At 37.2% G+C, this 26,414-nt stretch overlaps 2 protein-coding genes and 1 long non-coding RNA gene across 4 annotated transcripts; 2 read left to right on the forward strand and 1 right to left on the reverse strand.

Moving 5' to 3' along the window:
- The first annotated feature begins 275 nt into the window (after positions 1-275).
- Positions 276-1,086, forward strand: LOC130472562 (uncharacterized). The gene is made up of 3 exons (XR_008933129.1): positions 276-373; positions 471-635; positions 981-1,086. It is a non-coding gene; the product is annotated as an uncharacterized lncRNA (long non-coding RNA).
- A 13,284-nt stretch (positions 1,087-14,370) lies between these two features.
- On the forward strand, positions 14,371-17,461 carry LOC110805955 (small nuclear ribonucleoprotein SmD3b). Its single transcript, XM_022011587.2, has 5 exons — positions 14,371-14,672; positions 16,676-16,728; positions 16,810-16,876; positions 16,973-17,029; positions 17,164-17,461. Exons 1-5 carry the CDS (start codon positions 14,514-14,516, stop codon positions 17,221-17,223), a joined length of 396 nt encoding a protein of 131 aa, XP_021867279.1. The 5' UTR covers positions 14,371-14,513; the 3' UTR covers positions 17,224-17,461.
- Positions 17,462-18,277: 816 nt separating this feature from the next.
- On the reverse strand, positions 18,278-25,795 carry LOC110805944 (protein LAZ1). Of its 2 annotated transcripts, none has more exons than XM_022011575.2 (9): positions 25,431-25,795; positions 24,687-24,983; positions 24,503-24,559; positions 23,563-23,671; positions 22,949-23,133; positions 22,775-22,863; positions 20,161-20,422; positions 19,243-19,494; positions 18,278-19,112 (listed from the first exon to the last, which is right to left on the reverse strand). In XM_022011575.2, the coding sequence occupies exons 2-9, from the start codon at positions 24,837-24,839 to the stop codon at positions 18,765-18,767; spliced, it is 1,455 nt and encodes a 484-aa protein (XP_021867267.1). In that variant the 5' UTR covers positions 24,840-24,983; positions 25,431-25,795; the 3' UTR covers positions 18,278-18,764. The 2 variants fall into 2 exon arrangements, with proteins under 2 accessions (XP_021867267.1, XP_021867266.1); XM_022011574.2 differs by having other exon boundaries at positions 24,687-25,058; positions 25,431-25,719.
- Between the last annotated feature and the right edge of the window lie 619 nt (positions 25,796-26,414).

Below are 26,414 nucleotides of genomic sequence, written 5' to 3' on the forward strand. Positions count from 1 at the left end.
ACTGTCAGATTCTGTCAAAATATTACATGTGTTACTCTGATACGGGTGCTTACATACTTAAAAACCTTCTTAATTGAACACATCCATGCACTCGTTGATGCTAGTCAGTCAGTCTATTCTTGTTATTATAATATTACTCTTGAATTTATAGGAACCGAAAAATGCATCCTTGGGGATTTACTTGAAATCATATCGTTAACACGTAAGTGAGCTTAATTAACAACCATTGCTTGACTTTAATTAAATTTTATATGATAATCAATTAATGGTCTTGTCTTAATTTTTGTTTATCTTTAGAGCACTTTTCCAATTTCAAAGTGAAAGGGAGCTTGCCACAAAGTTGATGATGAACACAAAATGGTTAAAAATACAAGTAAGCATTTCATATACTTCGTATTATTTTATTGGTTTGATCTGAAAATGTATGGAATATATTACTGATGTTTTTTTTTTTTTTTTTTGTAGTAAAGGTTTAGAGCTGCAGCAGCTTCTCCTAGCTCTGCATCCCAGTTATGTAAAGGTTTAGAGCTGCAACAGCTTCTCCTACCTAATATTTGTGAATGGAAACTTCATATGGAGTATCTGTTAACTCGAAAGTCAAAAGTCAGAACTTTTGCAGTTTCTCTTGCCTCCTGGTATGGTTTTTCTTAACAAAAAAATATAAAGTACTACTTTTTTTTTTTACACTGTACTGCATATTTAACATAGTTAAAATGAAAAAAATGGACATATTTTAAATTTAGGGGCCCAATTTTTGTGAATAGCATAGGACCTCTGAAATGTTTAAGACTACCCTGTAAATCAGCAAGGCATTATCCGCAATTCTTTTCCAACGGCATCATAATCTATTCCTATAATGTGAAGTTCAAATTTTTTTCTTCAAGTATGGCACTTATTGTTTATGATAATAGTAATTCTTTTGGGTTTTTTCCCTTTCTATATATGTATGGATACTTATACCCCATTGTTTTACTTTTCAGATTGTCAGTTTCCAAGTTATGACAGAGCAGAATGACGAAGTAAGAACCGAATGAGTGCACCATGTTGTTCAGCGACTGTATAATAGATAGGTTATGTTGAAGGAACCAAAAAACATAAGTCTATTAAATTAATGTATTTACGTAGTTTAATATTTAGAATTTTATTTTATATCTATGTAATCAGTTTTACTAGGGTGACAATTGCAAAAATACTTTTAATGGAGTTTTGGAAATTAATTTTCAACTATTTACTTTTCTTCAATATATGGTGCTATTGTGTGGCAATAAATGAAATATTTTTCAGGTATATTTAAAATATATATATATATATATATATATATATATATATATATATATATATATATATATATATATATATATATATATATATATATATATATATATATATATATATATATATATATATATATATATATATATATATACAACCGCTACTATATATATATAAAATATAAATAACTTTGATAGCGCTTCATATACACCCGCTACTATAAAATAATTTAAAACCTTTAACAGCGTTTCTTTAATAGCGCTTATAAAGTGCTATGAAATAAACATTTGAATTATCCTAACATAACATATGACAGCGCTTTTGAAAAGCACTATTAAAGGTACCTTTTACTTTTAATAGCGGAGCTATCAACAACGCTTCAAGAAGCGCTGTTAAAAGCATTATTAAGCGCTATTAAAAGCATTTTCTGTCGTAGTGTCTAAGTCTATGATTAGTATCGATTCGAGAGAGCATGCTAGTCTAATTAATTACCTTGTTGATTATCGTGATTGTTCGTTGTCCTGGATTGTTAATTGTTGGTGAACCTATGCCCTAGATTCCTTAATGTATTGATTCATAATCGTTTAATTGTCGTTCGTAGTCTTAGCATACAATCAATCAACCAACTCTTGTTCCCAATAGTCTAGTTTAATTAATTGATAGTAGAAAGAACGCATGTTTCCCTGTGGATTCGATCCTGACTTCCCTTGCTACCCAGCTAGTGGACTTAGGTTATTTTTTATTAGGTGATACGACTTTAGCCTGTCAAAAACCTAGTTCATACTTTCTCTCTCCTCTTCACAATTTGATTTCAAAACATAAAATCTAGAAGAATATATATCGCAAGAAGAAAGCAAATCGAATAAAAAACGCGAAATACAAAGCTGAAAAGAACAGAGCCTTTAATGTTCTTTTGTTCTAGGGTATTGTTCTTTTGTTCAAGAAAAATGTTCTTTTGTTCCCTGGGTTTAATGAAGCACGCGCGTTTTATGTGTTTTTTACGTCGTTTTGTTTCCGGTGCACCTAGAGCACTGTGGACACGCCTGCACCATCAAATTTGCGCTGCGAATCACACTGAAGATCCACCTTTGAAAGAGACAACTTAAATAGGAACGTGAGGCAAACAAAAAGGACAGATGAATTACGACGTATATATTGAGGCCATTCGAGTTAATCTTCGTGGTTGGAAAAAAATTCCAAATTAAATGTCATTTTCATAAATAATTGATGATATTATTACGAAAATGTCAATTAAATGTGGGCGTCAAGTGCAATGAGATGCATTAAGGGTGGATTTCACATAAAAGCAACATTGCATTTTCGGTAATACATTAACAACTATGTAACATAAAGTCAACAACCAGCATTATTATTATTATTTTATATTTTTTTTGTTCTACTATAGGAGTTCCCACCGCTTTCGGCGAGTGGACTAATCTACCGTGAGAGTTTGCATGGGTACCTCGATGGACAACCTCCCTCCCAATTGAGGCGTTTTCCATACACAAGACTCAAATAGTCGAACCCGAATCCTTCGTTAAGAAGCAATAGGCCATTAACTACTAATGCTAACCTCAATTGGTATTCAACAACTAACATTATACAATAAACATTTATTAATACGCCATCAACAACTATAGATATACAGTTAATCACTTAAAAATAAACAATATTACATTTAGTAATACACAAGTAGACATAAATATACTATCCCCGTAAAAAAATACTATCAACAACTAGTAGTATACAATTATCGACTATTATTATACGATCAAGAACAACAAATATACCGTTAACGACTAAGATTACATCACCTATGATTTCCCATCCAGATATTTACAAAATCGTCATTTAATTGAAAAGTTGTTCCAATCAATGTCCTCAATAGATGAACTTGAAATTTCTCGTATAGGCTTCCTCGTGGATAAAGGGATATGATTTAATGATATTCCAGTAGGAACACTGACAAGAGGGGGGGGGGGTGAATTGTTTCGTTGAACTTAGGGTGTTCCTTTGCGGAATTTAGAAATTAAAGGAACAACTAACAAATTAGTACGAAGAATGTGAAAACTGAGGAAACTTCTTGATCCTTATCAAGAAGCGAAAACCTCAAACTCTTTTATATATTGTAATCGCTCGAATACAACACACTCAATAACTCGAGTTCCACTTGAACACGAGTTCCTCACAGCAATCCCCGTTGATTACTGTGCTTGCTCCTTTCACACTCTCTCGCTGACTTGACTCTAAGTCACTTTAAGGATCACTCAACCCTTACACTCAAAACTCAAGGATCACTTGATCCTTAACCCCACAACTCAAGGATCACTCGATCCTTAACCCCACAATTACAACTCGAATTATGAAAACTCTAGTATTCAATAAAGCTTATGTACAATAAAGGAACTTTAGGAACACGCTCTTTCGCAAACTGACTTTTTATAAAAACTCTTAAGTTCTTTAGAAATATTGCACGTTGTCAGTTGTGATTTGAGAAATGAAAAACCTTTTCCTTTTATAGAAGAACTTTCTTGGTCAGTTTCCCATGTTCCCCTCAACGGCCACTAACAGTTACTGGGAGCAGTAACGTGCACGTTGATTGAGAGAAACAGGGAGACTTCTTCAAACCACTTTTAACACGTTCAATTTTAGAGAAAATAGTGGGAGTAGTTTTAGGAACAAGTAAAAACCTTTTCTTGGGAAACAAGGAATTCTAAATCAGAATCCAATGTTGATTTTCTCAAAATCGTTTTATTTATTTTCCAAAAGATTTTCCTTTATAAAACTTTATTTTATTTACAAAAACTATTTTCTCAAACATATTAAAACACACGTGTTCCTTTTGTTCCATATTATGCATAAACGTTATTAAAATACTTACATAAAATCTAAACATAAACTCATATGTTGTAGCTTCTATGTTGGCACCTTTTGAAGCTTCGCTTGAACGCTTCATGCATTGTTCCTTCTCCGGAACATTGATGATCCTTATAATATATGAGGAACACCTTAATAACTTGCTTAGGATCAGTCGTTGAGGATCAGCCTGCTTTAGGAGCAACCGTCTTTGGGAACAACCGTCTTGGGAACAGCCGTCTTAGGAACAGCCGTCGTGGGAACAGCCGTCTTGGGAACAGCCGTCGTGGGAACAGCCGTCTTGGGAACAGCCGTCGTGGGAACAGCCGTCTTAGGAACAGTTGTTCCCGCTGTCTTGGGAACAGCTGTTCCCGCTGTCTCGGGAACAGCTGTCTTGGGAACAACCTTCATATGCAGACTTGATCGATTCTTTAGGAATTCCATGCATTGCTTAGTGTTTGTTCCACATGCTTAGTTTGTCCTACTCAGGCACTCCCTAACTTAGCATTCCAAAAACACACTTAAACAATGATTAGGAAGTTTGCGTTGTCATCATCAAAACTCAGAATCAACAATATTCCCCCTTTTTGGTGATGACAACATAAGCAAACTTTTACCAAAAAAAAATCAAACTTATTTTGCAATCCTAAACAAGTTTTCAAAACAAAACAAAACAACAAAAAATTACGAGAAAAAAAAAAAAATTGAATTTTAAAAACAACGGAGTTTACAAAATTGAAAACTTACAGCAAGAAGTGAGCAAATGAGGGACATGGAGACAGGTAAGATCAATTAAGAAAAGTTTGCATTCTCTTCCCCCTGTTGGCATTAACAAAAAGAAAAAATACAAGGCAATAATATAATATTCATAGCGCCCCACGATCAACGTTTGGCAAACTAAGTTAGCCTCAAAGTCAAGTCTCAACATGCATAATTAATTGTAAGCATAATATATAATAAAAGAAATCAACCAATTTTTAGAGATGCAAGTTTTAGGTTCCACAGGTTCTGAAGATAAAAATAACGATGATGTCACCCAAATTGAGGGCTACATAAAAAAGAGAAAAAAAATTGTTCCAAACAAATAAAAAACCAATGTAACAATCAAATAGCGGATCAGGTTTAGTTTTCAAGCTTTTGTAGAATTGTGGATGAGCTCGTAGTCACTTGAGCGTTGAGTTGATGCAGACCGGATCTCATCTCCTTAATCACTGAAACTAAGGCACCCACCTGTGATTGCAACTCACTGATCCTGGCATCCGTACCTTCCTGTATAGCCATCATTCTAGCTATCCCCTCCTTAAGTTGACTGACCTGTTCCTTGAGTTCCACAATGGAAGGATCCTTCTGTGATCCCAAAGAACTAGAGGAGCTACCAAATGAACTAAAACCACCAAAACCAGAAAACCCGAGAGGAACAGCTGTGGGTGGAGGAACAAGTGCTACATTAGACTTAGGAACAACATCTATAGGTTTGGATGCCTGTTCCTTTTTCTGTATAATATCCTCCTCACCTTGTTCCCCCTCATCATCCTCATCATCACCAGAAATTTCAACATACGCAGGAGGACGAATTAAGGTTGGTCCTTTGGTAGCAATTCTTGTACTCTTTCTCACACTCGGAGGTGGTTTTGAAGCACCCTTGACCACCTTCTTCTCTTTTACCTGCCTCACCACCTTTCTCACTTTTTTGATTACTCCTGACTTTTCTTCTTCCTCATCACTATCCGACATTCTCCAGTTTAATTTACCGTCCGCAACCTCCAATTTTAAGTAAAATAACAAATCATGCTGTAAAATTTGTTTTGACTTTACTTTTACTTCAACATATTCACTGAGGTCAACAGAAAAGCTTTTAAACACCTCAGTCATTAAAGATCCATAACCCAGCTTACAGTTAGTTTCAATACAGTGGGTCATGTGTTTAATCATTAGGGCAGGGAAGTTGATTGGAATTTTGTGGGCTAGACAATACATTAGGGAGACATCATACAAACTGGCTAAGGTTCTTTTGTGTAGTCTAGGAACAATGCCTCTCCTAACAATATTAAACAGGAGTTTCTGGGTTGGGGAAAGGAACAAGTCTTGATGAGTAATAGAACTTATCTTATAATCACCTCCAATCAATTCAACAAATACATCATTAGTAATCACCCCAATTTGAATTGTATCCGATTTTCCTTTCACATACTGGTCATATCCTTCATTAGGAACAAGAAATAATTTTGCAAGGTATTCAGCAATAAAAGATATGGTTGTTCCATTCACAACACTTTTGCAAACTCCATCCTCAAACTCAAAATTATTTCTAAATTCACACATCGCCATAGGAAAAATAGGATTTTTTGCAACAACACAAAATAAATTCATCCAATCTTGTTGCTCTAATAAATCAATTAAATCAGTAAACTGTGAGTCACACCATACCTTGTTAATCGCAAATCCCTCAACCAAATTAGCTTCCTTTACTGAAACCACTTTCCCCCTCAAATTCCGACCACCGAAAACCACCTCCGGCGACCGGTCGTCGCCCTCTTCCCCCTCAGTTGACGCACTCCCCCTATCCCTTTCTTCTTCCGGTAGTCGTGAACACACGAGCCCTCGACGCCGCCCTCGGACCGCAGCAGCGCCTCCCCTCTTTCGTTGCTGCCGGTCGTCGCTCTGCCGTCCACGGACCGGTGCGTCGTCACCCTGCGAACCGGAATCCTCGTCGCCCTTTGAAATCGAGTTCTCAGCCTCCTCTTCGTTGATTTCGGCGGTGGGTAGGTTTAGTATTTTGGATCTGGCTTTCGGTTTGTATTTCCCCCGCACCGGCGACCCTTTTCCGGTCGACTCGGCTCCGAACCCAGAAGAGGCGACGCGGGTCGCGGGTTTTGAAATCCGTGGCCTTTTTGGGCGTGGGGCAGCCACCGAGAACGGGTTCGAGAGGGTAGAGTTAGGGTTTTCCTGGGTCGACGCCGGCGAGGAGTGTGGCTGGTTTATCGCCGGAGATAGCCGACTCCTCGTCGGTATAGGGGTGGTTAGGGTTCCGAAAGGGTTGTTTTTTGGTGGTGAGTGGGTTTTCTCAGGTGTTTGGAGAGGTGAGGTTTCCATGGGAATTGGAGATGTGGAGTTTCTTTTTCTTTTGGTAGACAAATTTGTGTTGTTACTGGTTCTCACCATTGTTGGTGAAAAGGTATGGATAGGTGGAGAATAAATTATTAGTGAAGTACAAGGAGGTGAGGAAAAACGTGTATTTGTTGGTGTGAGGTTTGAGTAGTTGAGATCCATTGGGATTGTTTCCATGAGTTTCTTAGTTGTTGGGAACAAGAAGAATTTGAGGATTAAAGAATAATTTGGAGAGATTTGTATGTACGAGGATTAGTATATAATATTTAAATGGAAAAAAAAAATTAAAAATCGAGAGAGAGAAAATAAAGAAAAAAAAATTTCGGATGAATAAAAAATAAAAAAATAAAAAGATAGAAACTGATAACTGACTGTAAAGGAATCGTGGAGAGAATTCAGGAAAATTATAACGATTAACCTAATTGTGGAACAACATATTTTTGCATCTCGTATTATTGGTTTATTTAATTTATCAAGTATTATGCACTTTCATTATGTAGGTTGATACTTAACAATGGTAAACTTCAGCTATGCTTTCGCACGTAAAATTATGAATATATATTAAAGTAATGTATTTCATATTAAAGTTATACCTTGAGAGGATCTTCCTGCTTACTTAATCTCAGCTTGATCGTTCCCAGTTCCAGTCTCATTTTCTCGTGCTTCTCTCTGCTTGTTTACTTTGTAAGATCCTTGCACATACTTTCATTAGTTGCACCAAATAGTTTATTATCAACGTAAATTTGTACAACTAGTGAATCAGTTCCTTTTGATTTTAAAAATAAAAAATTTCGTTTGAAATTATTTTTCAGAAGGAATTCAGATAATATTTCGTACCACGATCTAGTAGCTTGCTTTAACTCATAATGAGCTTTGTCAAGCTTATAGATGTGGTTTGGAAATTCAGGATATTTAGAATCAGGAGGTTGTTCCACATAGACGTCATCTTCTAAATGTTCGTTTAGGGAAGCATTTTTGATGTCCATTTGGTACAACTTAATTTCCGTAAAGGCTGCAAAAACAATTAAGGTTCTTATAGTTTTTAATCTATCAACAGGAGCAAATGTTTCTTTGAAATTAGTGCTCACCTGTTGATTATGGCGTTTAACGACTAACCTTGCTATTGTTCCATGTTCATCAAGCTTGTTCCTGAGCATCCATTTGAGTCCCTCTTGTTCCTCTTGAACGGAGACTCCAGTCTTTTCTGCTTGTTCCTCTCGGATAGGAACCTCCTGATTTGCTTGTTCCTCTTAAACATGAAATCCCAGATTATTTTCTACTTGTTCCTCTTGCACTTGAAATTCCAGATTATTTTCTACTTGTTCCTCTTGCATAAGAACACCTTGATTTTCTGCTTGTTCCTCTTGCATAGGAACACCTTGTTTTTCTGCTTGTTCCTCTTGCATGGGAACACCTTGATTTTTTGCTTGTTCCTCTTGCATGGGAACACCCTGATTTTCTGCTTGTTCCTCTTGCATAGGAACTCCTTGATCTTTCTTATGTAGTTCCGCTGGAGAATCTTCCTCATCATTATCTGTAAGGCGAATCAAGCCAATATCGAAATTCTTCCTCTCCTGAACTTCATTAGCATTATTAGTTTCATCAAGAATAGTATGTACATTTTTAACTCTTCTAAAAGAGTCTTTAAGAGAGTTGTTCCTGACAGGCAATTCCAAGAACCTACCTTGTACCTCATATCTAACATTATTTAGGTAGGTCATGTGATCTTTATTGGGCTCCAATGCCTTATTACTTTGTTCCTTTACTACACTAAGCTTTTCAAGAAATACTAGAGTTTCAATTGGTGATTCAATTAACCTGTTATTAGACAAAGATTGAGAGGCTGTGAAACTTACCTCGTTTGATGGATCTTGCATTGTTCCATCAATCTTTGCCATGAGGCACAGGTTGGCAGTTTCTTTTTCTGGTTGGTCATCATCGTCCTCCGAGTCTGTAACATCTCCCCATGCTGCAATCATTGCCTTTTTGGGTTTGGAAAAGGTGGGTTTGTTGCATCTTTCTTTGAGCCGATCCTCTCCTTTTCCTTTTTCATATTCCCACTGAGGGCACTCCCGGATTTGATGGTCTGGATCACCGCATTTGAAGCATCCTTGGCCGGATTTGGAACCAATTGTTCTTCTTCCGGAGTTCCTTCCTTTTTGATTTCCCGGTCTGAGGTTTCTGTATAATCTTTTCATCCTTCTGACCAAAGTGGCAGCCTCTTCTTCATCCGGTTCTGAATCCTCCAGTTCCTCAGCCTTGAGAGCAAGACCTTGGTTCTTGGGATTCTCAGGAACAGCTGATCCTAGATGTAGTTCATGTGTCATTAAGGATCCTGCCAGCTGCTCAATGTTGAATTTGGTGAAATCCTTGGTTTCAAACAATGCAGTGACCTTGGTTCTCCATCGATCATCTTGAGGCATGCTCCTTAGAATTTTCCTAACCTGTTCATCAGAGGGAATAATTCTTCCAAGGGAAACAAGTTCATTAGTAATGTTAGTGAACCGAGTAAACATCTCCTGAATTGTTTCTTGTGGATGCATTTCAAAACGTTCATATTTAGACATCAGTAAATCAATTTTAGAACGTTTGACCTCATTTGTTCCTTCATGTGTTACTTGAAGGAGATCCCAGATTTGCTTTGCGCTCTTGCACCCCATAACTCTATTGTGTTCATGAGGTCCAAGGCCGCAATGCAAAATCTTAACAGCCATAGCGTTGATTTCATATTTTTCAAAATCTTCTTTCACAAATTCATAAATAGGTTTAGGAACTACCTCATTTTCAGCATTGGTTTTTGTTACCTCGAAGTTACCGACTTCTATGACTCGCCAAACTTGATAGTTCTCTGCCTTGATAAAGATCTCCATTCTGTTCTTCCAATATGTATAGAATTTTCCATTGAACATTGGAGGTCTTTGAGTTGAATAACCTTCTTCGAGTTTCTCGTGAGTGTTCATACTTTCCAGGAACTTTTTCTCAACAGGGTTTCCTGTATTTTTGTGAGATCCCGCTCTGATACCAACTGATATTCCAGTAGGAACACTGACAAGAGGGGGGGGTGAATTGTTTCGTTGAACTTAGGGTGTTCCTTTGCGGAATTTAGAAATTAAAGGAACAACTAACAAATTAGTACGAAGAATGTGAAAACTGAGGAAACTTCTTGATCCTTATCAAGAAGCGAAAACCTCAAACTCTTTTATATATTGTAATCGCTCGAATACAACACACTCAATAACTCGAGTTCCACTTGAACACGAGTTCCTCACAGCAATCCCCGTTGATTACTGTGCTTGCTCCTTTCACACTCTCTCGCTGACTTGACTCTAAGTCACTTTAAGGATCACTCAACCCTTACACTCAAAACTCAAGGATCACTTGATCCTTAACCCCACAACTCAAGGATCACTCGATCCTTAACCCCACAATTACAACTCGAATTATGAAAACTCTAGTATTCAATAAAGCTTATGTACAATAAAGGAACTTTAGGAACACGCTCTTTCGCAAACTGACTTTTTATAAAAACTCTTAAGTTCTTTAGAAATATTGCACGTTGTCAGTTGTGATTTGAGAAATGAAAAACCTTTTCCTTTTATAGAAGAACTTTCTTGGTCAGTTTCCCATGTTCCCCTCAACGGCCACTAACAGTTACTGGGAGCAGTAACGTGCACGTTGATTGAGAGAAACAGGGAGACTTCTTCAAACCACTTTTAACACGTTCAATTTTAGAGAAAATAGTGGGAGTAGTTTTAGGAACAAGTAAAAACCTTTTCTTGGGAAACAAGGAATTCTAAATCAGAATCCAATGTTGATTTTCTCAAAATCGTTTTATTTATTTTCCAAAAGATTTTCCTTTATAAAACTTTATTTTATTTACAAAAACTATTTTCTCAAACATATTAAAACACACGTGTTCCTTTTGTTCCATATTATGCATAAACGTTATTAAAATACTTACATAAAATCTAAACATAAACTCATATGTTGTAGCTTCTATGTTGGCACCTTTTGAAGCTTCGCTTGAACGCTTCATGCATTGTTCCTTCTCCGGAACATTGATGATCCTTATAATATATGAGGAACACCTTAATAACTTGCTTAGGATCAGTCGTTGAGGATCAGCCTGCTTTAGGAGCAACCGTCTTTGGGAACAACCGTCTTGGGAACAGCCGTCTTAGGAACAGCCGTCGTGGGAACAGCCGTCTTGGGAACAGCCGTCGTGGGAACAGCCGTCTTGGGAACAGCCGTCGTGGGAACAGCCGTCTTAGGAACAGTTGTTCCCGCTGTCTTGGGAACAGCTGTTCCCGCTGTCTCGGGAACAGCTGTCTTGGGAACAACCTTCATATGCAGACTTGATCGATTCTTTAGGAATTCCATGCATTGCTTAGTGTTTGTTCCACATGCTTAGTTTGTCCTACTCAGGCACTCCCTAACTTAGCATTCCAAAAACACACTTAAACAATGATTAGGAAGTTTGCGTTGTCATCATCAAAACTCAGAATCAACATTTAATTTTACTAAAGCTTTTTAAAGGGGAGTTTTTTCTTCAAATTCAAATGTAGTGCATTTTTTTTAAAACTCCCTTAGAAATAAAGGCTCGTTCTCTCTACTTGTTAGACAAACCCTACTTGTATCTTGCCGGACTTTCTATCTTTCTTTACCGGTTTCCGATTACAGACACGATTGCAGAGGAGATAATTACTGAATGTCCGAAGTTAAATTTGGTGGAAGATGAGAAGGCAGTTGTTGACCTAGGTAGCGTAGCGTCGGACGATTCAAAGGATAATCTGGAACTCCTGTTGATTGGAAAGCTTCTTATAGAGAGGCCATACAATATGGAGGCAATTAAACGTACCATGCTGAAGGTCTGGGCACTGTCGAAGGGGATGGTTATTAGGGTTTTGGTCTCTAATCTTCATGCTTTTCAATTTTTCCATTGGAGGGATAAGGATAAGGTTTTGTCGGGGCGGCCTTGGTGTTTTGAGAACGTGTAAATTTTCATGAAGGAGATCGAAGGAGGTGAACAGTCAGAGGAAATTGCCCTAAAATACTCGCATTTTTTTGGTACGTGTGAAGAAACTCCTTTTCAATTGTAGGTCAGATGCCCATATATGTTCGTGCGTTAACTGCAGGGTTGGGAGAGATTTTGGAATTTGAAGAGGACCTTTGGGGGTTGGACAAGTACAGGTTCGAATTATGCTGGATGTCTCAAGGCCTTTGAGACGAGTGAAAGTGTCGACTGATAAACGGGGTAGGGAGATGCTCGTCAAATTCTCTTATGAGCGCCTTCCCTTCTTCTGCTTTTCTTGCGGGGTGATGGGTCACTCCAAGTGTGATTGTATGGTCGTCTCAGAGGAAGATAAAAAGAAGGGGTTGAAGTGGGGGATGTTTCTACGAGCATCACCGAGAAAGGGGCCGGGAGGGGTAAGGAAATGAAGGAGGTAGCCTCGTTTTCTTCGTGCAACAAGGCATTGTTCGTATCAAAAAAAATCGGAGACAACAAGCTAGGTCCAGTTCGGGGGCTACCTCATCGGAGTCGATGGGCGAACCTGGTGGATTGGTGAAACGCTTGGCCCTAGATGTGAGCAGGGTGGGAGTGTCGTGTGGTGTCACTGTTGTGAGCCGTGACTGTGAGAAGGGTAAGGATCGGAGTTGGAGGTTGTGGGGGTGCATGGAGATAGAGCAGTGGACAAGAAGCTAGGATGATGAGGTTGAAGGTGACTCGGGAAATGGGAGGGGTCACAGTAACTTGGCAGTAGCTAGCTAGTTGCCCCCCTTTGACGTTCAATGTGGGCTCTGCTGGGAGTAAAAAAAATGGGGTCATGGAAGAGCTGGAAGAGAGTTTTGAGGGGTAAGAATTGCAAGGAGAATGGGGGGTAGTGGTAAGGTTTGTCAAGGGGTGAGTCGTAGTAAAAGGGATGGTGATCATGAAATGGTTGACGTAGAAGGGATTGTGAAGAGGTATGTTGTAAGTAATATTATATCTAATTAAGACTTGAACCGAACAGCTAGCAATTTGAGGAGCTGTGATCTGATTTGCATCAGACAAATTTTCACCGAATCCAACCCGCATCCAATCCGATAGCAATTCGAATACGGCTTTATCCAATAATAACCGCAATCAACCCGACCCTATAAAGCCTGATATCCGATTTAACCCCTATCCGCGTCGACCTGAATCCGAATTCAACTGAATTATTGCCAATCCGATATTAGTAATAACCCTAACTCGAGTTAACCCGATAAAAGAAAGCTACTCAAAATAAAACATACCCGATTTAATCCGAATCTTATTTAATCTACTCGTTATTCATACGACTCAAGTTAACCGAATTATTGAACTACTCCTTATTAATTATGTATATCCAACTCGATATATGAAAATTTATTTGTAGATTAAATAATTTGGAGACAAAGTAATTAAATTCTATTAAATATTTTTTCGCCATGAAGTCTTAGAATAATAAAGTGATCTGAATTTATCACGAACTCGAGTGTCACTCGATTAATACAACATAAGAATACAAACTTAACTTGATCTAAACTTGAACCTCAAACCAAACCTGTAATTGACCCAAATCTGAAGTATATATGCTTCATCCGAACTTGACCAGAACCCTAGATTCCCTGTTCTATAACTGGGCGAATCTGTGACACACCGATCCATACTTGACTATAATTCGAAACTTAACCTATCTAGACTTTACCCATAATATCGTACCCGAAGTAAACTGGTCAAAATTTTACCCGAATTCGACGTACACCAGATTCAAACTCAATATGAACCAAATCAAACCGATGCAAAGCATATTAAACATGAACCTATTTCAATTGAATCCGAAATTGACTCGAAACGAAGTTATCCGAACTAAAACCAAGTTTAATCCAAAATAATTTATGATCCGACTTTATCTTTACCAAAGTTATCGGAATCGACCCGAATGGAAACAATGACCCGGCATCAATTAATTTTGACGTGACCGAAACAGTTTATAAACTACTCAAACCCATTCCGATGACCCGATTTGACAACCTTTACTAGCCCATCTCTAGGAAACCGAACTCGCAAACATTAGTTGGGCCGGGTGGTGTACATATTAAAACGACATCCCTTTAAAGCTGAAAAAATGAACTCGGGTTTTGCAAGTTTATTTCGAGTGAGACTGTGAGAGTGAGAACAAGAGAGAGAGAAAGGCCGAAAAGGGTTTAGGGTTTTCGCGTCCAGAAAATACAGAGGTTTTCGCAGAGGAGAAGACGAAGAAGATAAAGGAAGGATGAGTAGAAGCTTGGGAATACCAGTGAAGTTGATGCACGAAGCCACGGGTCACGTGGTTTCAGTTGAGCTCAAGAGCGGCGAGCTTTATCGAGGCACCATGATTGAGTGTGAAGATAACTGGAACTGTCAACTCGATAACATCACATTCACTGCCAAGGTACTCTTTCTCTCTCCCGGGTTTTCCTTTTTAGGGACTTTGTATTTTGTGCGCATAATTGGGGTCAGTGATTTGTTTGTCTTTAAATTTAGGGTTCGTTGATTTGGGATCTTTTTTGTTAAATTGGTTTCCATTTGGTATATTGTTATGGTTTTGGAGTTGAATTCTATTATGCTCGTTCATTCTGGTCATCTGCTGTTTTAAGTATGGTTAGTTTTGTGAGAGTTAAGAATTTGTACTTCGAAAAAGTTCCAAGAAATGCTGACAATGTTGAAGGTAAATAACTTGAGCAGGCTTTGAGACTTGTACTAATATTATGGTTTTCAGCTTGCTAGCGTTCACAATGATTTTTTATGTGATCTGACTTATTATTCGATGTAATAGATGATAGGCTGATTAGTATAAGGCTTAGAACTCTGGGGGTGTTAATCAGATGCAAAGATAAGTAAAAAGATTTCGGCTATGCTTAGAAATTAGAAAGACTGGAGATTGACTTATGGCCTTGTTGAGGATTCCGTGGGATAGGACTTGTTATGGTTTGGTTACAGGTATGCTAACTGTTATGGGTTGTCTACTAAGTTTGGCAACATAAATGATCCTAATTCAAAAAGTAGCAATAAAAAGATTTTGCTGACATGTTGCTTATGTGCACAACCTTGGAATTTGGATGCTACTGGTGAAATTTTCTTCTAGGAATTTGGGTTGTTTATGTCTTATGTTACTATTTGTTAAGATCTGTGTTGGTTGATTGTTCCTTTCCTAGTCAATATCCCTAGAAATCGAGATTTAAGAATGAATCTTCTTGTGCCAAATTGACAATGGCAACGGTTGGATGTAAAAGATAGATTTTACTAAACTCATGTAGTCGTGTTTGCTTGATTAAATACCAAGCTGTGCAGAGGATCAAAAGGTTGCTTTTGTAATTGTAAGTAGTTCTTACTGAAGGTGGCATTCAGTCGTTTGGCTCAGATCCATTCAGTTTGGGTCATATTTGAGTGAGGTGTCTTTCAGTTTAGGTTCGGTCAGCTCAGTTTTTCCTGGTCTGGTTCTTGGGGGTGGAGACGGGAATTCTTCTATAGGGGCTCATAATCAGCGGTATAATTAAGGATGGTAACTGGTATTAGCTTATTAGGATACGTTAATTACTTCTGTAGCTTTTTAAAGAAAAGGTACGTATTACTACAATCTATAGTCATGAGTTTTAGTACCCTAAATGAGTTGGAGATGTGGAGGGTGGGGGAGGGAATACATCACTCTCATCCCACTGGTTTTTGGATGACTAGTCCTGTTTTGAATAGCTAATATACTTACACATGATGGATATAAAGGCCTGCATCATGCAGCTGCATTTGAAGGACAAACAATGCATAGTTACATTTCTTGGGATATAGAGTTCTTGAAATAGGAGTTCATACAAGAATCCTGTTGATATTATAATCTGCATTTCATTTTTGCCTGTAGATCCTTGGACGTGGACATAAGGGAGCAAATAATTTGTATATGTTGCTATAAGCATTTTTTTAGTATTTGTGTTGCAAAGAACTATATTTTTCACCTATAGCCATTCTTTGCAAACTAAACCCCCTCCATCCCTAATGATTGCCTCATATTCAATTTTCACTTTATTAAGGCTTAGCAAAAATTATGCACATGGGTTGGTGAAGTTGAGCACATGAGGAGAGAGAAGGGGGGGGGGGAGAGGGGAGATAGAGAGTATACCAAAAGAGGAATGGGGCAAGGGACACTCCAAAATGTCATACGAGGCAGTAAAAAAGGGCTGGAGGGAGTACTACGTATTCATTACGTAGAAGATACATTCATGCCAATAAACCAAGTTTTTGTTCCTTAGGCACATGGTCTATAGTAAGTCTATTCTGTCTTTCTGTATAATATAGATATTGGTTCTCGGCATTTGAGATCTCATATACTTATTCCCTTTGAAGGAACTGATATAGTATAGGATTTCTTCTTTCTCTTGCTGATATTTGTCATTTGATCTACAGGATGGAAAGGTTTCCCAACTGGAGCATGTATTCATTCGAGGCAGCAGAGTCAGGTAAATAATCATCATTTCTATCCCTCTTAAGGTTGTGTTTTTTATATTACGAGGCTAATTGTCATCCGGAAATTCTTTTAGGTTTATGATTATACCAGATATGCTGAAGAATGCTCCAATGTTTAAACGTCTAGATGCCAGAATCAAGGTTTTTAGCTAATTCTTAGCTTATACTCTCTCCTTGTATCTTAAAATATCTTCAGGACAATATCATATGATTGATTGTCCCTTGACTTCCTCTCAGGGCAAGAGCACATCACTTGGTGTTGGCCGTGGTCGTGCTGTAGCAATGCGGGCAAAGGTAAGAATTTGTTGATATTGCTACTTTTTCCCAATTGTATGCGCTGTATTTTCGAAGTTTGAAGCTAGCTGTTTTTTGTGTTGCACCATTATATTTCAGCATATTAACGTGCGTTGTTGTCATTCGTTTTGCAGGCTCAGACTGGTGGCCGTGGTACTGGTGGCAGGGGGGTCGTCCCGCCAGTGCGGAGGTAAAAGTTTATCGGATAGTAGGTCCAACTACTCGGTGTTAGAGTATTGCTGCATCCCAGTGATTATATGAGGATTTTGGTGTGGGGCTGATATTTCTGTTTTGTATCTGAGTATACACCTGAACCCTGAGATGTACGAAAATGATCTGATTTCAGAATGGCAATATCTAGCTTATTTGTTCTCAGTGTTCAGAAATACTTTCATGTTTTTCTTGAATGTTCATAGATGAAGTTTTTTTTTTTATCTGTCCCGCTTTTGTGTACCACAATTTGTGAAACTTGTTTCTATTGACATGTACTTCCTTATTAAATTAACAAAAATATGATTGGCAAAATAGCGTTTCAAAAGAAATGGGATACATTCTGGTAAGCAGGCAGAGGACTTTCATTCTTTAGAAACCAAAAATGTGCTGTGACTACTTGCTGCACTTTCGGTAGCCGGTAATAAAAGATGGAAATGAGAATAATCTAAGTGTTATTTGGCAAGAAAATAGCATAATGGTGTCCAATGTAATGAAATTTTGTTGTGTCTCAAACTTGGCGTTTTTCTCTATAGATTTGCATTCCCACCTAATATCATTTTTCAAATGGTAATGGAAATTTACAAATAATTGATTTTCCTTATAAATTTACATACAAATTCATTCATATTGATACCATTTATGGCCAGCTACCAAACAGGCAAAGTGCTACACTCGGGCCAAGTATAAACTTGAGCAGCATTCTTCACTTAGGTTTAACTGGAGCTCATCTATCCTTGTTGAAGGGGAAGTCAAGTTCTAGGATGGTATATGGATGATAACATAAATGGTGTGAACTGTGAAGCAGAAATTATGATACTCGTGCATTAGGAATAAGCATAACAGACATGGAAAAATTACCTTTATCAAATCATTTGACACATATCGTGGTATCGGTATTACCCGGCCTAAATTGTCGTACAACAAATTGACAAAAGAATCCAAATGACAAATTGACAAAAGACCCATCCAATACCTATCAAATACAGAGTAACTATGAAGGCTAAGGCTAAGGCTAAGGCTAAACTGGCTAAAGAGTTTGAAGTTTAATCATGTAGCCATTCTTGGCAGTATGTTGCCTTATGAAGTCCACAAAATTGGACAAAATATAAATATTTATCATATACACAGAATTCTTTGTCAAGTAATGTGATTCAGAAGTTCCAACTTCTGTAACCCAAATGATTTATGGAAGCTCTATACATCATTCTTTTCACATCCCTCCCTCCCAATTGCCCATAACAGCAAAAGGAAGGGGACGAGGTGAAAGAGAAGCTAATATCTAATACAGTCCTGTAAAATCACTGCAGCAATACATTAGCCAGGGAATCCCGAAACACAAGACTCTGATGAATTAACCGTGTTGTAGACTCATCTCCAATGTTGTGCCCGGCCCTGGCAACAGTTAACGAGCTGGAAATAATGAGGCTTCACACTGGAGCAAAAATCATGAATGGCAAGCACAATGCAGATTTGTGACGCGTATAAGGCATGAATATTGTGCATTCTTCAAAATTTATCTGAACTACTCTTTTATGACCCATCTACGACCATGGATCATGTATCCACCATGATCACTACTACTCTCACCACCACTTTCGCTTGTATAACCTGATTTTTTAAGGTGCTTCTGCTTTCTTCCTTTCGAGGTCGCACTATCACTCACACTACCATTTAAAAGTGGGTCATCAATTCCATGAATCACTCTCCTTGGTGGTGATGTGATGCAGCTGTCATCCTTTGTTTTTCTCTTATCTTTGTCACGTTTTTTGATATTCTGAGATATTGCATGTATTTTCTCGTTGAACTTTGTAATTCCCTTCTCCATAGGTTCCACTGTCCGATTAACTGTAAACTTCAAATCTTCAACAATCTAAAAAATGTGAACAAGATGTTAGATGCTGGGATACACAAGATGAAAGACTAATAAAAAAAATCAGGAATTAAAAGGTTTGCTAGTAATAATCCCACAAGATATGATGATTTTGATAAAGGATGCTTACATATCCACTACCACCAAGAAAGACATCCCTGACACTTTGGCCAAGGGTCATCCCACTCTTAGAAGAAAGGTCAGGTTGTGGAACACGCATTTTTGTGCGGCGTTCACTATCCCTAACCTCATCAGGATCCACAGGACAGTCAGCTGAGACATAATCTCCAAGAACAGCAACATTCCCAGGAAAAAAGTCTTCCATTAGTTCATATGGTTTTGCTGGAAACACATACAGATGAACGACAGAAGCAATACCCATCTGCACTGATTGCACATATACAATTGTTACCCTTCAGCAGCAATAAAGATTAACCATTCTGCATAAACTCTTTGAAAAAAGACGCTCTATCTGAAGGAGACTACAGCAAGGAAGATTAGCAAACAATGGTGAAAATAATATAGAAAACTTCCAATATATGAATCATCAGCCAAAATAAATGCATAAAACATGTGTAACAGCAGGATCAAAGTCACAATAAAAGCAAGATCATGCAAGAATTGGACACACGTGTCAAAAATGTTTAAAGAGTCTCTAATAGGATTTTTTTATTATTATTAATTTGGATTACAACGGAAATGACAGCAAAATATCCTTAACTTATTACCTGCAGTGAATTCAAAGGATGGTCAGAAACAACTTTCCCCTTATATCAAAGAGTCTAATGAAAGTACCCCTTTGCCATTATGCTACTTATATATACGTCTAAAGTTCTAAACAGCCCTCTACCATGCCTTAAGCACAAGGCTCAGACAGAGCAAGTTTGAGTAGTGGTATGGTATTCTTCGACAATCAACCATGTAAAATTTTGAGTCGGAAACAATCTAGAATGACAACATGGTCAGGATTTGATAGTTATTCTGCTTGCAAAGGGGATAGATCACATGATGTAACAACCAAATGGCTCTTTCCAATGAATACAATTACCTCTATGCATATAATTAAGGCCTGAACGCTTGATTTAAACTGCAATGCTTGAGCTATAGGGCTTTTAAACAGGCCAAGATCATAAAGAATAGCAATGGCAATCCCTTGCCACCACGTCAGAAACACAATGGACTTAAATGTCAGAAATTTGGCCAGTGGTTGTATGTGAGCTAACTCATCCTTTGCAACTGTATAAAATTGCACCAGGCAATACAAGGCCCATGTCTGACTGAAATTCAGGACTACTGCCATGTAAGGGTACCTACACAAAACAGGAGATTAACATGTGTGAAGCATTTGAAAGAAAAGTTCAGCAATTCAATGCAGCATCATGAGTAACAGAATAAACATATATCCAAAACATACACATGAGTACATATATAAAAATGTGCACGCACACCTCCATGATAACATAGTATTAGAAAATATTCACGGATTAATTTACAAAGAAAATAGAAGTTAGAGAACAGAGATATTCAATTCCAGACAAGTGGAAATCAAACTTTAGATTCCACTACATCACCTATGAGGCCATGATCCGTGACAATCGTGTCAGCTTTATTTCTTCAAGAAAATCAACTCAACAATCAGAACTTCCCACATGCCCAACCTCTTATCTGCTTTCAGATTTTTTTTAGAACAAAACTTTCACTAACAGATGCTATGCACAGAGCTAGAATACATGCAAACACAAGATACTCAAGCCTCGTAGGTGGACACAGAAGGACAAGCTTCACAAGAAAGAACCTTTCATCAAAGATCCTAAAATACCTGCAAGGAGAAAGAAGCTATAGGACTTATGCAGGTTGTTGAAGCCTTGTTAGTAATGTATCATATCACATGAGTACATGACAACTTAGTTCCTGTTTACTTCTTTTGAAGCTAGCGAATACAATTTAAATGCTAAAATGAACACGTCCAGATATTGCAGATGATAACACTTTAAGATGCACCGTATTTGTGCCGAGTTGAAAAGTCCACGATATTTTTTCAAGAAATACAGAGTAATGAGTAGGTAATTAAGCAATACAAATGTGAAGGAGAAAAGGAATCCTAAATTAACTTAAAGGACAATGTAACAGAGTGAACCAATCTTAACTGGAAGTATGCCGGTCTCTTAAAAGATGCTTGTAACAAGAACCCATAAATCAAGAAAATAAATTTATAAATATTGACAAAAGAGAGAAAATGAAGTACACCTTTAAAAAGAATCAGACTCCTGTAAACAATAGAATAAATGATGATAAAAAAAAACTAAAATAAAGTCTTGATTTTACTGTTAAATAACAAAACAAAAACCTAAAAAAGACCTTGTAAGAGAAGTCAATGAAACAATAGAAAAGAAGATGACTGCTAGTTTCCTGTCCTTCACTCGCACTATACCCACGTCAAGTACATCACTTGTAGGTCTATCACAACCATGTCATGGTCAACCATAGCAAGAGATACAATGTCCTCAGACATCCAACAGTTGAGCAAGCCTAGTTACGAGTGTTCTTAAGATGAATGAACGTGAAAAGTTTCCTAGAGTATGTGTGAGTGAAAACAAATACGTGTGATGAAGGTGTATTGGTTTGTGGAACTCATTGTCAGCCTTGTAAGCAATTCTAGTAATAAGCCACCACTCGGAAGGGCGGAGCAAGTGTTACAGTGTCCTAAACCACAAATCATCGTTTGAGTTGTTAAGAAGATGAACTTTCAACCGAGCCAGTAAGAACTCAAAAGGGTTAGTAAAGTGAGGAGAGTTATTCCGAGTCTAGATTGAACACTTATGGTATCCAAAAGAAACATAGCAATAGCTCTACGCGGCCAAGTATCATGCACTGACGCACCCCTAAGTAGTCACCTCCAGGGTCATCTGCGATGGGAACAAATCTATGGGCTGCATGTCAAAAACTCATAGAAGTAACAAACCTATGGGCTGCACATCAAAAAATCATAGCAGCGAAGCTACTTAAGTAGACTTATTTGTCTTACTCCACTCAATCTTTATGCAGAGAGGTGGTAGGGAAAATAAACAACAACTTAACTTATTAGGTCAAACTCCTTAGAACCGCATAATTTATGGCTTACTTTGGGTTAAAAAATATGGTACACTTAACATGAAGGAATACACAAACAAGCAGCTGCAAACTCTATATTTGTAAATGTTATCCTTAAACCAACTGAAGCCCTCGTTTAAAGCTACAAAAATGCTGTAGGACCAGAACGTTTCGTCACACAAGGAAGCAAAACAGTAACTTACACAGATGGTAGCCAGTAAAATTAGCGGCTCAAGAAAAGAGAAAACCATGTACACCCTTTGCCTAAATTAACTTCCCTACTTGTCAATAAATGACACTTCAGAAACAGTCTTGAAAAACAATAATGAACCAACATGAAAAAGTTAGAGAATATTATGTATTTATCAAAAAACGTACATAGAATGCTACTTGAGGGAACATCAAAAATGAATGTGAAACATAATGCAACAATATAGCTCTACAATATATGTGGAGCAAAGAAAACACGGATGCCTTTCAAACAAAAGCCAACACTACACAGCGAAATATGGAAAAATCAAAACCACATTTCATGACATATTAGGATTTTCTAACCCATATTGGTAACTTACCCACAAGTCAACTTGAAGTCCCCGTCACAATAGACATCATAGGCTTCAAGAATTACAGCTATTATAGCAGTCAGTGATTTAATTATCATCTGCAATATAAGATTAATTTAGCACTTCCCTGATAACACAGCAAGCAGATAGAAAGAAAAACATTTGAGAGGTTTTCAAACATACATACTGAACAATTCCGGTCTTGATTACTTGGTACAACCATTGACCAAGTTTCCATGGTTTAAAGAAAAGATTCATTGGAAAGTGATGCTTTACAATCCCCTTTTCTGAACCATGCTCTAACAAAGGCATTTTTGAAGCTTCACGTCCTTCCCTTTCCAAGAATTCAACTGTCCGCTCTTCACCGCCTGGTAAAAGAATATAGTATAGTAGAGAGCTCAAGAGCGACGGCACATACATTTCAAGTACATAGCTCTAACTTGAGACATTCATACTTTTTTATAACCAGATTAGTACTAAACTAAGTTACACGCACAACGGAAATCATGCATGTGTATTTATGGAGAAAGCATGCTAAAATAGACTGGATACAATACTAAAAGGAGTTTTATAAACTAACAAAAAGGTATTTATAAACTACCAAAAGCAACAGAAAAATCAGGGACTGCTCCGTACAAAACTTCAAGGTAACTTACACCAAAGGAAAAAGAACCAATTATACAAAACTTCAAAGTAACACACCAAGGAAAAAGAAATATATATTAAACTATAATTGTAAAAAGAGCCAGCAGACGTGTTCTTAAACTTAACACGTACAACATCCAAGAGATACTTACCCAAACAGGCCACAAGGTATCTGCCAAAGCAATACATCGCAAAAGATTCATAGCAATCACGTAATATCTCAACATCAACACTTATTGAAGGCTTCATCAATGAAAAAAACTGCACAAATAGATGTAGAGTAAGGTCAGAAGAAGCATGATGATAGAGGATCAGAGAGATTATCTATTTGAATCATAAAATCTCAGCAAAATCCACTTCAAAGTTAAAATCATTCAAGCAGAACTTCGTATCTTTCAGGACCTCAACCATAGTTATTCCTTCTTCTTTGATTGTTCTTTCTAGGGGCGAAGGGACTTTTCATCTTGTACATTAAATTTGAATTGTTGATCTATCTAATTTGGAATATAACTCGTTATTAAACAACCAAATGAATAATAAAACGAACTAATTGAAGTTTCAAAGTAAAATAACTTGATATTTAGGAATGTAAGAATACTTTGAAGAAAGGTTCTAACTAAAGCTATCCACGAATAACGCATCACAGAAACAATAAACTCCAGTAGACTAGTGGTTTAACATAATTTTGCAGTTAACATAATCACTGGCAATTGGCCAATAAGGTGAATACTACTAGCTAGACAAGTACAATAACAAAAAAAAAAAACTGTGCAAATGGCTGCTGATAGTTCCATCAGCCTGCCTATGTGGAAACACTAGAGAACTCGTCATTCCTAGAATTAAGTTATAGTTCTGTTTGTCTTATGAAAGTTCATGTTAGCCGACCCCAAATCATTTTGAGACTAGGGATTTGTTGTTGTTGTTGTTGTTGTTGTTGTTGTTGTTGTTCTGTTTGCCTTGATCAGCAAAATGGTAGCATAAACTCTCCAAATAAATGGGAAAAAGGGGACTTCGTTCACTGCTTTTGTGTAATATTTTATAATCAAAATTAACAATTGTATCACACAAATTTCACTCATAGCCGGAACTTACCGATTCAATAGAATAACATGGAACCATTAAGATGACTCCAATCAGAAACTTCTGCTCCTGAATACAAAATACCATAGATAATAATTATTAGTTTTAAAACATATGTGCACGTGCTATAGAAAGAGGCTCAAATAAAAGCAGAATATCATAAGAAAATACAAATTAAAGGGATTAAGATAGAAACCTCTGGATTCTTGTAAGTAGAAAGGTGCTCAAATACAAGGTATAATGAAAGGCATAGGGTTAAAATCACAAAGGCGCCTGCAATAAGAACAGCCCATGGTGGAGCAGTGTATGCTGGATCGAATTGTAGAATCAAATGAAAGTTTGTCCTCATCAGTACAGTTTACTTGCAGCAAATCACCAGTACTTCCGGATAAAACCAGCATTATGATCAGCAACCAAGCTTGATTGCAGAATCAATGTAACTCCATATGATTCGCCCCCACCACAAGCATATCACCAACTCCCTAACCAAGACCTTAAACACCAGTGTTTTCAGTCAACAAAATATCAATCAACAAGCCCCAAAAGATTTTCAGTATGGATTCCCAACCTAAGCATATTTCAACGAATATCAATTAAAATTCATAATCCCAGAAATTTCTGATGATTTTCAGTCAATAACAAAGCTATCAAACCATCCCAGGAAAAAAAAATATCCCTCAAATATAAAGTTTTGAACAGAAATAACCTACAAGTGTACATAATTTGCATATTTTTCAACCAAGTGACAAAATTTTGACCTCTATTAACCCTACCCCGAAGAATCATCCATATCAGTTCAACCCCACAAAAATACAATTCAACATTAAAGGTTAAATTTGAACAAAAGAAACCAAGAATATTCCAGTAATTAATCCACTGTCAAAAAATCAATACAATTTAAGTTCAAAAATCAGCAAAAGGGGGAAATTAATAAACTTACCCAAATCAAAAATTGAAATTTCAGATGATAAAAAAACACAGTGAAAGTCGATGATTGCGGTTGACCGAATCGATTGAGAGTGTTCTTCAAGGATAATGATGGGATGACGATTGATGAGATAGAAAGATGGCGCGAAGAAATAGTAATGGGGTTCTAGTTTAAGCTTAACCCAGTTGATTTGCAGAATTGTTGATGCTGCAACCTGCAACTGGTTGGTGAACGAGAAGGGTGGAACGATACTGGGAGTCGTTGCCAATTTTCGGCTGATTTTATAATAAATTCTATTTCACCCAAAATAATAAATTAATGTTCTTGAATATTGTCTCTCTCTTAAAAAATCTATCTTGAATAGTATGGAAGAAGGCAACCTATGTCAATAGACATGTGGAACAAGGCTATAGTTGAGTCAATGACAAATATGTCCTTTGATGCTACTTTGAATGAGTTAAACTAAACAATGAGGATTCACCTTTCACTCTCTCAAACCCTAGCCTTCATTAGTGAATTTTGAAGGGGCTTTCATCGATTTTATCGGTGGAAAGCCCCATTCTTTTTATTTTGTTGTTCTTTTCTAATTTTGTTTGAGTTTTAGGGTTTTAATAATACTTCCTCCTTGTGCGAGGAATTGTTCTCCCTCGAAAGACAGGGTTTTTCTTCTCCTTTTAGGGAGAATTTTTCTTAGGCTAGAGGATCCTAAATTTCTGGTGTACGAGGGAGAATATTATTTAATTTCGCATGAGAAATTGATTCAGCGATGAAGATTTGTGTGGTGTCACAGCAGATGTCAGTTCTACATCTACAATCAATTGAATCTGATTTAATTCAATATCAAAATTACAACAGATCAAAAGACCCCCTCGTTGAAGGTTGTATCAAACAACGATATATTATAGGGTATACAAGATGTTCGATGCGCGATGATCGTAGTTTTGCAGAAAACGAGTTTTATTTGATTCGATTTATTATGTATTTGATAGATTCAGA

The sequence above is a fragment of the Spinacia oleracea genome, chromosome 4 (assembly GCF_020520425.1).
Source record: "Spinacia oleracea cultivar Varoflay chromosome 4, BTI_SOV_V1, whole genome shotgun sequence".
Classification (NCBI taxonomy): Eukaryota; Viridiplantae; Streptophyta; class Magnoliopsida; order Caryophyllales; family Amaranthaceae; genus Spinacia; species Spinacia oleracea.

What these genes read in the sequence shown, in the direction of transcription:
- LOC110805944 (XM_022011575.2), bottom strand. Translation starts at nt 24,839, where the DNA reads ATGAGGACAAACTTTCATTTGATTCTACAATTCGATCCAGCATACACT. An exon ending in CATGTTATTCTATTGAATCG is followed by an intron (nt 23,672 to 24,502) that starts GTAAGTTCCGGC and finishes CTATTTGTGCAG; the next exon opens with TTTTTTTCATTGATGAAGCC. An exon ending in TTCTTGGTGGTAGTGGATAT is followed by an intron (nt 19,113 to 19,242) that starts GTAAGCATCCTT and finishes CACATTTTTTAG; the next exon opens with ATTGTTGAAGATTTGAAGTT.
- LOC110805955 (XM_022011587.2), top strand. Translation starts at nt 14,514, where the DNA reads ATGAGTAGAAGCTTGGGAATACCAGTGAAGTTGATGCACGAAGCCACG. An exon ending in ATTCGAGGCAGCAGAGTCAG is followed by an intron (nt 16,729 to 16,809) that starts GTAAATAATCAT and finishes AAATTCTTTTAG; the next exon opens with GTTTATGATTATACCAGATA. An exon ending in CTGTAGCAATGCGGGCAAAG is followed by an intron (nt 17,030 to 17,163) that starts GTAAGAATTTGT and finishes TTCGTTTTGCAG; the next exon opens with GCTCAGACTGGTGGCCGTGG.